This window comes from Saccharomyces paradoxus, chromosome XV, assembly GCF_002079055.1.
Source record: "Saccharomyces paradoxus chromosome XV, complete sequence".
Classification (NCBI taxonomy): Eukaryota; Fungi; Ascomycota; class Saccharomycetes; order Saccharomycetales; family Saccharomycetaceae; genus Saccharomyces; species Saccharomyces paradoxus.
In genome coordinates this window covers 496,903-510,020 of record NC_047501.1, presented here as the reverse complement: position 1 = coordinate 510,020, position 13,118 = coordinate 496,903, and the positions used below count along the sequence as shown (strand labels likewise).

The following is a 13,118-nucleotide window of genomic DNA, read 5'->3' as shown; positions in this document are numbered from 1 at the left end:
GCGCGACTTTAGCTGCAGCGGCGTGGGTGTGAGCGCAGCGGGCATTTCTTGGTTGGATGTAAACCCGGCTGGGCCGGGACGCCACAGTAAGATAACACACTGCTGGAGAAACTTTATCAGCATAACAGCCGCTACTATCGTGCCCGCAAGGCACCTAGACCATCGAGGTAATTATGCATGATTTCTTTTTTGCTTGGAAATTCTGTCGCTTTCCTCAACCCGCGCTGTCTTATCAAAGTGACAGGCAAGGATTGCTCTGTACAAGCAAAAATAAAACTAAGATAAATAATTCCGAGCCAGACGTTCTCGTGTTTATCAGGGCCCAAAAGGTTCATTTAGAGAACAAAGCATATACTCTTTTGTTCCTTGATAACGGTTGATGGCCGTAAAGCAACCATAAAGTAAATGACAGTTAAAGGAAACAGGGTCGTTACTTTTTCCATACAGTCCCCTTATCCGTTTTTTTTTATTGACAATCGCTATGGAGATTCGTGAGGATTTACGGACTACTGCAAAAATGTTAGTGTAGATCGCTCGAAATGGTAAAAAGAAAAAAGGGTATGTCGGCCCTTGCATTTTAATTACGGGCTACAAAGACAACACGAGGTTACGTACACGACAGAAGTGCATTATCGGGAGGCATCAAAGGAAATTTTGAGTCAAAAAAAGAACGGCGAAGAAACCCCCCTACCACAAAAGATTAATGAATAAATGCAAAAAATAAACTTATACACTCTTATTTTTGTAAATTGATAAGATTGGGTCTACTAGAAAGTCTGTGTTCAATGCATGTTTATTAATATTGCTAGCTCAATACGGCAAGCAATATTACCATGCATACAACTATGATAATGATTAAGGTAACCTTGCCGCATTTGTTCCGGTCCCTTTGATGTTGGTCCGCTCTGGTTAATTGCTTGTTCGCGTTTTGCATGTTGTCATGTAAGTGCGAGATATTCTCGTCTATGGTGGTTACTTGTTCTCCCTGTTCCTTTACTAATGAACCAAGCTGGTGGAAAATAGCATTGACTTCTTGTACAGCCGTATGAATGCGTCCTATCTGTTGAGATCTTTCCTGGTGAATGATGGTTTGAAAATCCAGTTCTTCTTGGGACAATCCTTGCTGTTGTTGTTCTTGTTCTTCTTGCAGCTGTAATTGGTGTTGTCCTTCGCCATGCAGTAATGGAGTCTGCTCGTTTACTTTGATAGAAATATAACTGGACTCCGGATTTTGTCGCACGGCTTCAGTTTGCGTGTGAATGTCGTTTCTTTCTTTAGACGTTCCTGGTGAAATGGTAGCTTTCAAAGGGAACAAACTCTTTCTTTGATTGTATGACTGTTGGAGGGATTGATATTTTGTCTTCAGGTTCTTGAAATCAGCTGACAGCTTTCCATTTTGATGAATTAGAATGTTGCTCTCAATATTATCCTTAACGCTGGTGCAGTTCGGTATTAATTCCGTCTCGATAGTGTATCTCAGTTCCTTGGAGTCTCGTTTAGAGCCTATTTTGGTGCATTCCTTCTCCAGTACGCGTGATTGTTCAGCGAATGTCTCAATTAAATCGCTTAATTCCTTGGTTTTTTGATTTGTTGAGGATTGTGGTTCTGACTGGGAGTTACCTTTTGAAGATTGTGCTTCGACATCGAAAAATGACATGACCTCAACTTTTCTGCAGGGAAGGTTAGTTGACCAATTCGCTAGTACTAATTTTGTGCTTGTTTTTCTGGTGTATGTATGTACTCAATTTTCTCTCCTGGATACATACGCTTTAGTTCAAAAATCATAATTCACTACAAAAATGGAAATATAGTTTTTACTGCGCATCTCGCGAAAAAAAAAAATGTGTATACATAAAATTCGAATATGACGTTGAACGGATATTATCGTTAGATTATAAGGAATATTGGTTTGCGTAATGTCAATTTTGCTCTTCCTGTGTTTTCATCAACACCAAATATCACTATACATTACAGATATATTACTCTTACCCGAGGAAACAGCCTAATTTACTATACATATTAAATAACCAAGAAGCAAATTCACTATTGACTGTTTTCACTTGCGTTTTGAAAGTTATCGTTATCGGCGTTATCTGCTAGAACGCACCTCTTCAGCAGTTTTTAAAAGGAAAGGGCCATCAAAAATATTTCTTTTTCCTCTTTCATTCTCTTTTTCCCCTAGACGCAAGGTTGTAGCCATCCTTGAAGGTATTCATAATCATTTCTTGCAAAATTCAAAAAATAAATATCTAATCCTCTCAACCGTAAAAGGTCTGCCTGCTCACTCAAAAGAAAAAAATAGGTATACACCACATTAGTAATATCTATCGCTTTGGTTTGGTTTATATCCTTGGTAGGATTGATAATTATCGGTTGGATATGGACTTCTATGATTGGAGGAGGGAGCATTGTAGGTGTTCCCCTGAAGGTTACTATTGATGTTGTTATTATCGTAGTAATAGTTCTCGCCATAGTCACTGATATCAAAAATTGGAGATTGTGAAGTAGTATGAGCGTTATTGTTACCAGCATTAGTTGCATTTTGGATAAACGAATTTCTAGCATCGTATTGCGGTTGAGAATCATCTTCGTCATACACTAGAGGAGCCACCCTACTAGGACTATGTCCTTCCTTATTTCTTTGTTTCATCTGTTTCCTCCTTGTTTTCTCTTTTTGTTTCTCCAAATCGAAATCTTCCTCCAATTCATAAATCTCGTTGCTAGGAGTTTTCACTTCGTCGTAAAATGTATCATTCTTTGCATCATTTCTGTAGTATGCACTTTCAGGCTGTTGGATAGGCTGATAAATGACAGTAGATGGAGGAGCCACACCCATGTTAACTCTATTAAAACCTTCATTTACAGGCATTCCATCATTTCTATTTCTGTCATTGGAACAACGACAACACCAACAAACGAATTGACCTATTCCTGTTACACCTTGCCTAAAACACGTCAGTAACCCCCCGACCAACCAAATAACAAGTATGCTTGCTAACACAATACCCACGATCGCAATAATTTTACATGCTTTATTGTCCATGCAGGTATCCCAACTTCGGAAACTTTTTCCTGTGCTTACTACACCATCTGTAAAGGACGATCTCGGAAATAGTGGCACTATTTCCTTCAACCTGCACACGTTCATTATTGCGTATGTGCTTGAGAACCTTTTGATTATAGTGCTAGTATTTCCTGTGAAACGATATTTTGCTAAAAATAAACAGGATAAAAAAAACTTAAGTAACGACCAGAGGTGATTATTTTCTCGCTTCAAGTAACAAATACGTAATATACCTGAGACTTTCTTGCGCCCTTTTTGTTTTGAACCTCTCCTAAGCTTTTATCTAGTTTTAGAGCAAAAGTTACAGTTCCAGTAGATCTTGGAGCTCTTCCGAAGTGCATCATTTATATTTTTCCCTATTTGGCTATAAGAGAAGAGGCATTTTTCTACAACAAAAATAAGCATAAAAAGGGCCATTTTCGTAACAAAGAAAAAGCTAAGTTTGATATGTTGTAGCAAGAAATTGAACGGGAAACTAGGATCTTCATTTCAATTAATCTCAGTAAATAGATTCATTAAACTGTTTCGTTTGGTTAGCGCAGCGGACACTTTTTGCAAGCCATTAAGACTTATATGACAAAAAAAAGCGTATGCGGCAGACATCGACGATCCTAGCTAGTGGATTACAACGCAAATCAGGAATTGGTAGGAGAATGTTCAGGTTCTTTGGCAAAAGTTATTAGGTCTTGTACTATTTGCACTTGTGTGCTTAGTGCAATGATTGGGTGTACATCGTTATTGAGAAAAATCTCGGTGAGGGCAAAATTAGAGAATAGCGTGTTTTAAAGGATGAAAAAGATACAATAGAATCTGCGATAGAGCCAAACTTCACAACAAAGCCACGCAATACAGAAACTATAACCAAGGGTTCATAAGTAATATGGCAAAAACACCAAAGGCAAACACACCAAAAGTAACAAGTACGTCCTCTGCAGTGCTATCAGATTTTCAAGAGGCTTTCAAGACTTCCAAGAGGGCATATTTTGCCCAAATTGAAAAATATCCTAAACTGAAACTAATTGATACATTCTGTTTCTTTTTAGTATTATTAGGGATGATCCAGTGTACATTCATTATCTTGATTCGTGATAATTTTCCCTTTAATGCGTTCTTATCTGGGTTCATTATTTGTGTGGGACAATTCGTCTTGTTGATGAGTTTACGGTTACAATTGTGTGATAGTTTTCCAGGCATTTCGAAGAACAGAGCTTTTGCCGAGTTTATAATTGCTAGTTTGATTTTACATTTCGTTTGTTTACATTTTATAAATTGAGGAAGGGTTTGCAGGCGCGCTTTCATGCACGTATTGTGTATAGTATATACTTTGTATGAGAATAAAAGAACATATTACAATTGTACTATATAGAAAGCTTACAAAATGTGGTAGATTAACCACTAGTATTGATGGTTGTGGTGATAGTCGTAAGTAATCCGTTCACTAGGTGCACAGCATAAGAAAACGGATAAAAGAAGATGCTGGCGAAAATCAACTGAACAATTAAGAATAAGACCGTAACCAAAACCACATCATATTAGGGAGGCATAATCCGCATATTTTAACAAATTATACAACAACCACCATTAGATTCTTTTTTAGTGTTGGCGCTTGAATTTTTTTGTGCCCCAGTGGACTGTTTACTTCTCGCATTTGGAGCATTATTATGATTATCACGACTATTGTCACTTCGATTTCCGTTGCTCTTACTAGAATTATAATTGTTATTTCCGTCGTTATTATTGTTTCCATTGATGTAGTTCTTTTCATCAGTTCTTTTAGTAGTTTCAACATTATGATTAGTGACTGATTTCGAACTAGAGCCGGTGCCGGCATTAGTCAAAGAACTATCAACAACATAAGTCCCGTTGTTCTTTTTGTCTCCATCCGCCGTTGCAGATGTGGTCGGCCCCGAGTTCCTCATTTCATTCGAATCGGCAGAATTATCCGGTTGACGATTCATGCTATTGTATTTCCCGCCGTCGTCCCTTACCAAACGGATAAGGTCATAAAACGCCTCGTCTACATTAATGGCTTGCTTGGCGGATGTTTCCAGAAAGGGTGCATTCAATTGGTTAGCTAAGCGTTGCCCGTCTTCGTAAGAGACTTGCCTTTCATTTTCAAGGTCCAGTTTATTACCTACCACGACTACAGGAATGTAGTCAGAATCCTTGACCCTTTGAATTTGCTGATAATAAGACAGCAACTCATCAAAGGAATTTCTAGAAGTGACAGAGTAGACAAGTAGGAAACCTTCCCCGGTTCTCATGTACTGCTCTCTCATTGCAGAATACTCTTCTTGGCCAGCAGTATCTAGAATATCCAAAATGGATACTTTGTCGTCAATGACAACTTGTTTTCTATAAGAGTCTTCGATGGTAGGGTCATATTCGTCCACGAAGTATGATTGAATGAATTGGATTGTTAAAGCGGACTTACCAACGCCACCTCCACCGACCACTACTATCTTATACTCTCTTATTGTTGATTTGTTTCCTTGCATGTCGTGTTAATAAAAAGGGAAAAGTTTGCTTATCTGTTTAGTCGTGAAATAGCGAAACCGTAGTCAATTGTAGTGACTAATTAAACATTGCAAGAAAGAACAATACAGACGATAGTGGAGATATCGTACAAGAAATAACCTAGATGAAGAGAATTAGACCAAGAACAAAAATCCTTAACCATTCAATGGAAAAGAAAAGGAGAAAAAAACTTGAAAATATGTGAAAATTCATAATCTTGCGATGAGTTGAAAAAGTTGTTGTCAAATGTCCATAGACTTACATGCAGTGGATATTTTCGGTTTCTTTTTTTTTTCTTGGTGCTGTTTTTTTCTACGGGTTTACATTGTGCCAATGCAAATTTCCCCGCCACTCCTTACCGAACAGGGTAGCAGCGTGGAACATAGCGATCAAGGGGGTGCTAAGGGAGGAAGGGAATTCAATGCGGGTAATAGAGGCTTCATACCTCGTTTGGCGTTACATTGCATTGATAATCAGTAAAGGGCATGTTTTGTATCGAGGTGCTTCAGTGTAAATGAGGGGGAATAGAAAGAGACATTCTTACAGTTTCTTGGTCATTGCGTATCTTACTAGAAGAACGGCAAGGTTCTTTGGGACGACTCGATTGAACTCATCGGGTTACTGCTCCTAATATCCGCATACAAGTTTTATGCAGGGATCAGTTGGGCGGCTATTTATCTACACCCAGTCATCCGGCGTGACTGGATCTCCACTTGGCGCAATAAGTCAATGGACAAATGGAGAGTTAAGTGAAGATGCATGATGGTATAATTCTCTTAGTCGAAATAAACGTACTTCAATTGCATATATAGGCAGATATTTGTGGTATGAAGATAGTAAATATTCAATTGCACTCTAGGCGTGTTTTTTTCTAAGTTTTTCTTGGGTTCTACGTGTTGTATAACTTTCTTATTGTCCATAAACGTCATCGTGCCAGTAATGTCTTCAGACACTTCATTATCGGAATCTTCATTACTTAAAGAAGAGAGTGGGAGCCTGACTAAGTCTCGTCCACCTATAAAATCAAACCCGGTACGCGAGAATATCAAATCATTTGTGGCCGGTGGAGTTGGCGGGGTATGTGCGGTGTTTACGGGTCATCCCTTCGACTTAATTAAAGTGAGATGTCAAAATGGTCAAGCGAATTCCACAATACATGCCGTTACAAATATTTTAAAAGAAGCTAGAACTCAAGTGAGGGGCACAATATTTACCAACTCCGTAAAGGGCTTCTATAAAGGTGTCATCCCGCCCTTATTAGGTGTCACTCCCATATTTGCGGTTTCTTTCTGGGGTTACGATGTAGGTAAGAAACTGGTCACTTTTAATAACAAGAACGGAGGCAGCGACGAGCTAACTATGGGCCAAATGGCTGCTGCAGGATTCATCAGCGCTATTCCCACCACTTTAGTGACTGCGCCAACGGAAAGAGTTAAAGTTGTACTGCAAACGTCTTCCAAAGGTTCTTTCATTCAGGCGGCAAAAACCATCGTTAGAGAAGGCGGTATAGCTTCTTTGTTTAAAGGTTCATTAGCCACTTTAGCAAGAGATGGGCCTGGTTCGGCTCTATATTTTGCATCTTATGAAATTTCAAAAAATTACTTGAATAGCAGGCAACCTCGTCCAGATGTGGGCAAAGACGAGCCGGTTAATATCTTGAACGTGTGTCTTGCTGGTGGTATTGCTGGTATGTCGATGTGGCTAGCTGTTTTCCCCATAGACACTATAAAAACCAAATTGCAGGCTTCTTCCACGAGGCAGAATATGATTTCCGCTACAAAGGAAATTTATCTAAAAAGAGGTGGTATCAAGGGATTTTTCCCTGGTTTAGGCCCTGCTTTACTAAGATCTTTCCCAGCTAATGCGGCTACATTTTTGGGTGTGGAGATGACTCACTCATTGTTCAAGAAGTATGGTATATGATTGTGTTCCCGTTAAGTACTCCAAAATACCTCACATCTTTTTGGCAATTCCCTTGTGGACATTTATTTATTTCTCATTGGTTCCAAAAGCCCGTTCATTATATTGTAGAAAAGATTTAGTGAGACCGTTACTAATCTTTGCACGCTGGAGTAACTACAAATACTATGTGTAAAAAAAATAGTTATATTTTATTCTGTTTCTTTAAATAGTATAAATAAAAAAGTGGAAGGTACAAAGACCAACATCAGCTTGTTACTATATAATCAACCGATATGGTTTTGCCAACCAGCAGGTTTTTGCAACATGTTTAAATTGTAGAATTTAGTAGTGCAGGAATAACTGTGCCATGTGAAATCTTTGCTTGGATCACAATCACATTTGTTGGCCAGTCTGATACTTGTGTCTATTGGACAGGAGTGAAATGGAACATGGTAATAACCGATATCACCAAAGTGATGGATTTCAGAACGATCCAAGAACAGCGCAGCACCAATAGAATGTACCGGAGCATCACCCCACCTTTCATAAAAGAATCCACCTGCTTGATCTAAGTAATTAAAGTATGCGCTATATCCTGGAGATCTCCACAAATCTAACGAAGCAATTTCAAAATTAGACCAGAAATGGCACAAATTGTATGAAAGACCATTATCGTCGCTAACAAAGTCTAACATATTGTTTTCATGGATAAGATCACGGTGTAATTCCATGAATTTACGAGTAGTCGCCCATAAAGTGGGGATGGTGGCTTCATACTCCTTAATGGAAATGGCAAAGGCATACTTTTTCTTGTTGTCTTTCATGAATCTGAAAACATCGTAGTCAATATCACAGTGCAACTTGATATCAGGTTCCACACGCCAATACCAATCATAGTCATCCATCAAAGGATGTTTGTAAAAGAAGCCTGATTCAAAACGACACATGTGTCTATAAGATTCGGAATCACCGTAGATGATTCTTTTCTCACCCATTTCTTTTCTCACTTGAGCAGCTTTCTCTTCATCAATCCAATCAGGGAAGGACCAATGCTCCTGTGGGATGAGACCATATTTTGTTTTACCACTAACCAAAGCTGATGTAACGTTTTTGAATTCATCAGTGAACTCTTCATCGTTCAAAAACACCCAATCATAATTGAACTTGGAGTTAAACCTATCTTCGACGGACTTGATAGACTCGGCCAACGAATAAAGATCTCTATTACGCACTAGAGTGACAAAAGTGGCCTTTTCACGGGGACCGCTATACTTTGGTAGTTCCACTTTCGAGTACTTATAGCCCGAGTGTGACGATAGCACGGTACTGTATTTTGGGGTTGGGGCAGAACCTCTAGCATACTGAGCACCATGAAAGAACACATACACTGTAAACACAGCAACCAGAAGAAGTCCCAATTTTTTGTAGACAGGCTGCTTGCTAGCAGGGATCATAATCTTCGCCATTTTCGTTATTGACTTTATCCCTTAGAAACTCTTCTGTTGGAGCACTTCTATTTCGATTGCTTAACGAACTGTTTGGGAGGAAGAAAAAAGGTCTTAGAATTAGAAAGTACAATTATACTAAGAACCTGCAAAAAAGAAGCAAGAAGGCACCACCTACTATAGATCTTTGACACGACACGAATTTTTACTGAAGAGCTCTGGGCTTACGTGTGCGGTGCTCGTTTACATGGGCGACCACAGTTCTTTTGGAGTTGGTGAACAATACTGTGCGTATATCCCCTTGTACGAGACAAGATTTACACCGCGTAAAGAAAACGCCCAAACCAAAAATAGTCACGTGCCGCGCAAAGCTCGTTTTATACCCTTGTATTAAGCCCTATGATCTTATTTTTAGGGTTAGACTGTCACGTGATCATTAATTCGTATAATGTGACATTCGATTACTTTTTCAATTTTTTTTTCTTTGGCGAAGTTTCTTAATATCCAGAAACATCCAAAGAAAGGAAGTGATGAGGAATCAAGTAAGGATATAACGCAGTGGTGTGAATACGATAGAATATTCGCCTCAAAAAAGGGAAAAAAGATAGAGGGTGTGCGACAATTTTTAGTCATTCATGTCTTCAAGCACTTCTTCAGTTGTGTCTTCTCCACATGTAGGAAAGAGATCATTTTCCTCCACTATAAAATCGTTCTTCACAAACTCCAATAAAAAAGGGCCATTTAGCAATAAAATTTTCGGTTCGAGCTTTCCACATGCGAATCATGTGGAGGAATCAGATGTTGAAGATACATTACATCTTAAAAAAAGAAAGAGGGTGTCCGGTACATCACAGCATAGCGACAGCTTGATTCAGGACAACAATAGCGCTCCAATTATAATATATGGAACGGAAAGCACTGAGAGACCGCCGGTTCTACCAATTTTGCCCATACAAAGATTGAGGTTGTTAAGGGAAAAGCAGAGGTCGAGAAATATGCGCGAGCTTAGATTATTCCAATCAACTGGGTTGCCATCAGTTACATCTTCGGTTATATTGGACTCTCAAGATAAAACCGATGGCAAGGATTCGTACCTACGCACATCATCCACTCCTTCTCCGATTAAAAAGGTGTCTTGCACCGGACAATTGCCCGGAGAAAGCGGCGAGAACATCAATGTTGGACTACCCATTCTCAAATCATTGAAAAATAGAACCAGTAGAAAAAAGTTCCAAAACCAGTCAAAGGGGACTGTTTGGTCAGCGGATTTTGAATATGACTTATCGGAATATAACGCTATACAAAAACAGAATAACAATGGTAATGACATTAATGCTGACGGTGATCAGACAACAATCGGCAACAGGAAGAATAACAAGAATAATGGTTTAAATGGCAACCTGGCCACATGCCCTAACCCAACAAGTGAAATGGAAGACCTACGTTCAGATATCAACTCTAATAGGTTATCGAATCCTCAAAAAAATCTACTTTTAAACGGACCAGCTTCCACAATTGCGAAAACTGCCGCTATGCAGAAGAATTCTGTTCCCAATTTGGAGTCCTTTGATACACCTACTTTAAAGAAAACTACTGAGCCCAAAAAGGACAAAGAAAGTATCGTTTTGCCTACTATAGGTTTTGACTTCATCAAAGATAATGAGACACCATCTAAGAAAACTTCTCCTACGGCAGCTTCTTCTGCAGGTGCGGTCTTTAAATCTAATTTAACAATGGGGGAAAAAGATAAGTCAACGAAAACTGTCGAAACGCCCACTTTATCTTTTAATTTTGGTCATAAGGCTAATAAACCTAAGGTGGCCGACAATAGTGTCCCTTCCACAACTTTATTCAATTTTGGCAGGAAACCAGATACGGCTCCTTCTGCCAATCAACCTTATACATTTGGAAAGACATCCGAGAAAAGTGAAAAACATACAGAATCAGAAGCACCTACACTCTCTTTCTCAAAGCCAGCACCTTTTTCAGATATCCCTCCAAAATCAACTGCTCCAGCATTTTCTTTTGGTAAACACAAAGAGAAACAAGGAGAGAATGGTGACAAAGATAACGATGACGAAGAACCCAGAAGAAAAAGGCGCGCTCCTGTTAATGAGGATACAAACGCTAAGCCTCTGTTCGATTTTGGTAAGAACAGTAGCCAAAAGGAGGCCAAAAATGAGAAGTCAGAAAAGGTCACATCGGAGAAACCAAGCTTTGTCTTTGGTTCAAGCAATAAGCAAACTGAGCATGCATCACCATTTGCATTCGGGAAAAAGGCTGATGTTACAGGCAAGACGGACTCGCCTACGCCATTTACCTTTGGTAAAGTGGCCATCGTGAAAGAATCACCCGCCAAACCATCGGAGACTCCTGCTACAATAGTTGAGAAACCTACTTTCACTTTTCGCCAGTCAGCAAGTGAAAATAAAAATTCTGAAGGAAGTGCAAAACCTACGTTTCCCTTCTCTAGGCCAGCGGAGGAACAAAAAAGTAGCTCAACTTCGAATTCAGTAGCCAAGCCTTCGTTTTCCTTTTCGAGCAAGTCAGTTGATATTCAAGCACCAACGGATAATAAAACGCTCAAGTCTACGTTTTCTTTTACTGAACCTGCCCAAAAAGATTCATCGGTTGTTTCGGATCCTAAAAAGCCCTCCTTTACGTTTGCGGCTTCAAAAACTACACAACAAAAGCCATTGTTTTCATTTGGTAAACCAGATGCGACCAAAGAACCACCGGGCTGTAAGACTTCATTCGGCCTCACTAAACCTTCTCCTGAAGAGACGGAGAAAAAAGCTACGACGCAATCTTTTACATTTGGTGGACCGGCAACAAATCACACCACGGACACGAGCATAAAACCATCTTTTAGTTTTGGAGCTACTGAGTCGACTGAGCCATCGACAACTACGGCAGTGGGAAGTACTGGAAAGCTATCCAATGGATTTTCCTTTACAAAATTTAATGGCAACAAAGAAAAGTCAAGTTCACCGAATTCTCTCTTCGGCGGTTCTGCTTCCTCAACTCCAGTTCCCCTTTTGGGTAAGCCAACTGACGTTAGTAGTAGTACAACATCTAAATCTGCATTTTCATTCGGTACCGCCAACGCTGCGAATGCTTCAGCAAATTCTACATCATTTTCGTTCAAAGCTCCTACTACTGGCAACGGGACAACCACCACAGCCAACAATACCTCAGGAACCAATATAGCGGGTGGCTTTGATTTAGGAAAACCAGCTCAAAATATTGCTGGTAGCAACAGCAATGGAGCAGGCTCCGGATTTAGTTTTTCGAGCCCAGGAACCGCAGCAAATGGTGTAGCCTCCAACCAGCCTTCATTTAATTTTGGGAACAATGGTGCAGGAGGTCTTAACCCTTTTACATCGGCAACGCCATCAGCTAATGCTGGCCTATTTAGTAAAGCCTCTTCCATGGGTGCACAGAATATCAATGCTCCTTCTGCTTTCAATTTTACTGGAAACAATTCTACGACTGATGGGGGTTCTGTATTTAATATGAACAACAACAGTAACGCTAATACCGTGTTTGCTGGATCTAATACTAATCAACCTCATCAATCGCAAAATCCTTCTCTTAATGCAAATAACTCATTCACGCCATCAACAGTTCCTAATATTAATTTCGCTGGATTCAACGGCGGAAATACTATTACTGCGGTCGGCACCTTAAAGCCAAGTGATATATTTGGTGTAAATGCAGCCTCTGGTTCTAACTCGAATACAATAAATCCGTCATCTATTTTTGGAGGGGGCAGTGGTGTACCGACACCTTCTTTTGGGCAACCACAGTCAGCGCCTAATCAAATGGGGATGGGAATGAATAATGGCATGAGCATGAGTAGCGGTGTTATGGCGAACAGAAAAATTGCAAGAATGAGGCACTCTAAAAGATAAATAATGGTTATGTAATTACGTACTGTATTGTCTCTTTTGAAGGATATATATCCTTTTGTTCCTTCAAACTTATACACTGCATATGAAACTTCTTAAGAGGTTTCAAATAATTGATCTTTTTTTAATTGGGTATCTGGTAACAATATAGATATTTGCTCTAGTGTGGACAAGTTTAGAGGGAAGGGTCAAACATAATTGGTTTCTCCCAGCTTGCTTATTGTGAAGTAATATTTGGCAGATAATCAATGAGTGAAGGTTTCGATCTGCAAAGCGCTC

The 13,118-nt window shown here is 39.6% G+C and overlaps 7 protein-coding genes across 7 annotated transcripts; 3 read left to right on the top strand and 4 right to left on the bottom strand.

The window, feature by feature from the left end:
* Positions 1-805: 805 nt before the first annotated feature.
* Positions 806-1,657, bottom strand: VAM3 (SNAP receptor VAM3; the record flags this gene model as incomplete). The annotated part of the gene is made up of 1 exon (XM_033913352.1): positions 806-1,657. The coding sequence occupies one exon, from the start codon at positions 1,655-1,657 to the stop codon at positions 806-808; it is 852 nt and encodes a 283-aa protein (XP_033769243.1).
* A 657-nt stretch (positions 1,658-2,314) lies between these two features.
* On the bottom strand, positions 2,315-3,148 carry PIN2 (Pin2p; the record flags this gene model as incomplete). Its single annotated transcript, XM_033913351.1, has 1 exon — positions 2,315-3,148. One exon carries the CDS (start codon positions 3,146-3,148, stop codon positions 2,315-2,317), a length of 834 nt encoding a protein of 277 aa, XP_033769242.1.
* Positions 3,149-3,944: 796 nt separating this feature from the next.
* OST2 (dolichyl-diphosphooligosaccharide-protein glycotransferase) lies at positions 3,945-4,337 on the top strand (the record flags this gene model as incomplete). The annotated part of the gene is made up of 1 exon (XM_033913350.1): positions 3,945-4,337. The coding sequence occupies one exon, from the start codon at positions 3,945-3,947 to the stop codon at positions 4,335-4,337; it is 393 nt and encodes a 130-aa protein (XP_033769241.1).
* A 283-nt stretch (positions 4,338-4,620) lies between these two features.
* On the bottom strand, positions 4,621-5,562 carry RAS1 (Ras family GTPase RAS1; the record flags this gene model as incomplete). The annotated part of the gene is made up of 1 exon (XM_033913349.1): positions 4,621-5,562. The coding sequence occupies one exon, from the start codon at positions 5,560-5,562 to the stop codon at positions 4,621-4,623; it is 942 nt and encodes a 313-aa protein (XP_033769240.1).
* Positions 5,563-6,520: 958 nt separating this feature from the next.
* On the top strand, positions 6,521-7,504 carry CRC1 (carnitine:acyl carnitine antiporter; the record flags this gene model as incomplete). The annotated part of the gene is made up of 1 exon (XM_033913348.1): positions 6,521-7,504. One exon carries the CDS (start codon positions 6,521-6,523, stop codon positions 7,502-7,504), a length of 984 nt encoding a protein of 327 aa, XP_033769239.1.
* Positions 7,505-7,767: 263 nt separating this feature from the next.
* On the bottom strand, positions 7,768-8,949 carry KTR1 (alpha-1,2-mannosyltransferase KTR1; the record flags this gene model as incomplete). Its single annotated transcript, XM_033913347.1, has 1 exon — positions 7,768-8,949. One exon carries the CDS (start codon positions 8,947-8,949, stop codon positions 7,768-7,770), a length of 1,182 nt encoding a protein of 393 aa, XP_033769238.1.
* A 614-nt stretch (positions 8,950-9,563) lies between these two features.
* Positions 9,564-12,842, top strand: NUP1 (FG-nucleoporin NUP1; the record flags this gene model as incomplete). Its single annotated transcript, XM_033913346.1, has 1 exon — positions 9,564-12,842. The coding sequence occupies one exon, from the start codon at positions 9,564-9,566 to the stop codon at positions 12,840-12,842; it is 3,279 nt and encodes a 1,092-aa protein (XP_033769237.1).
* Between the last annotated feature and the right edge of the window lie 276 nt (positions 12,843-13,118).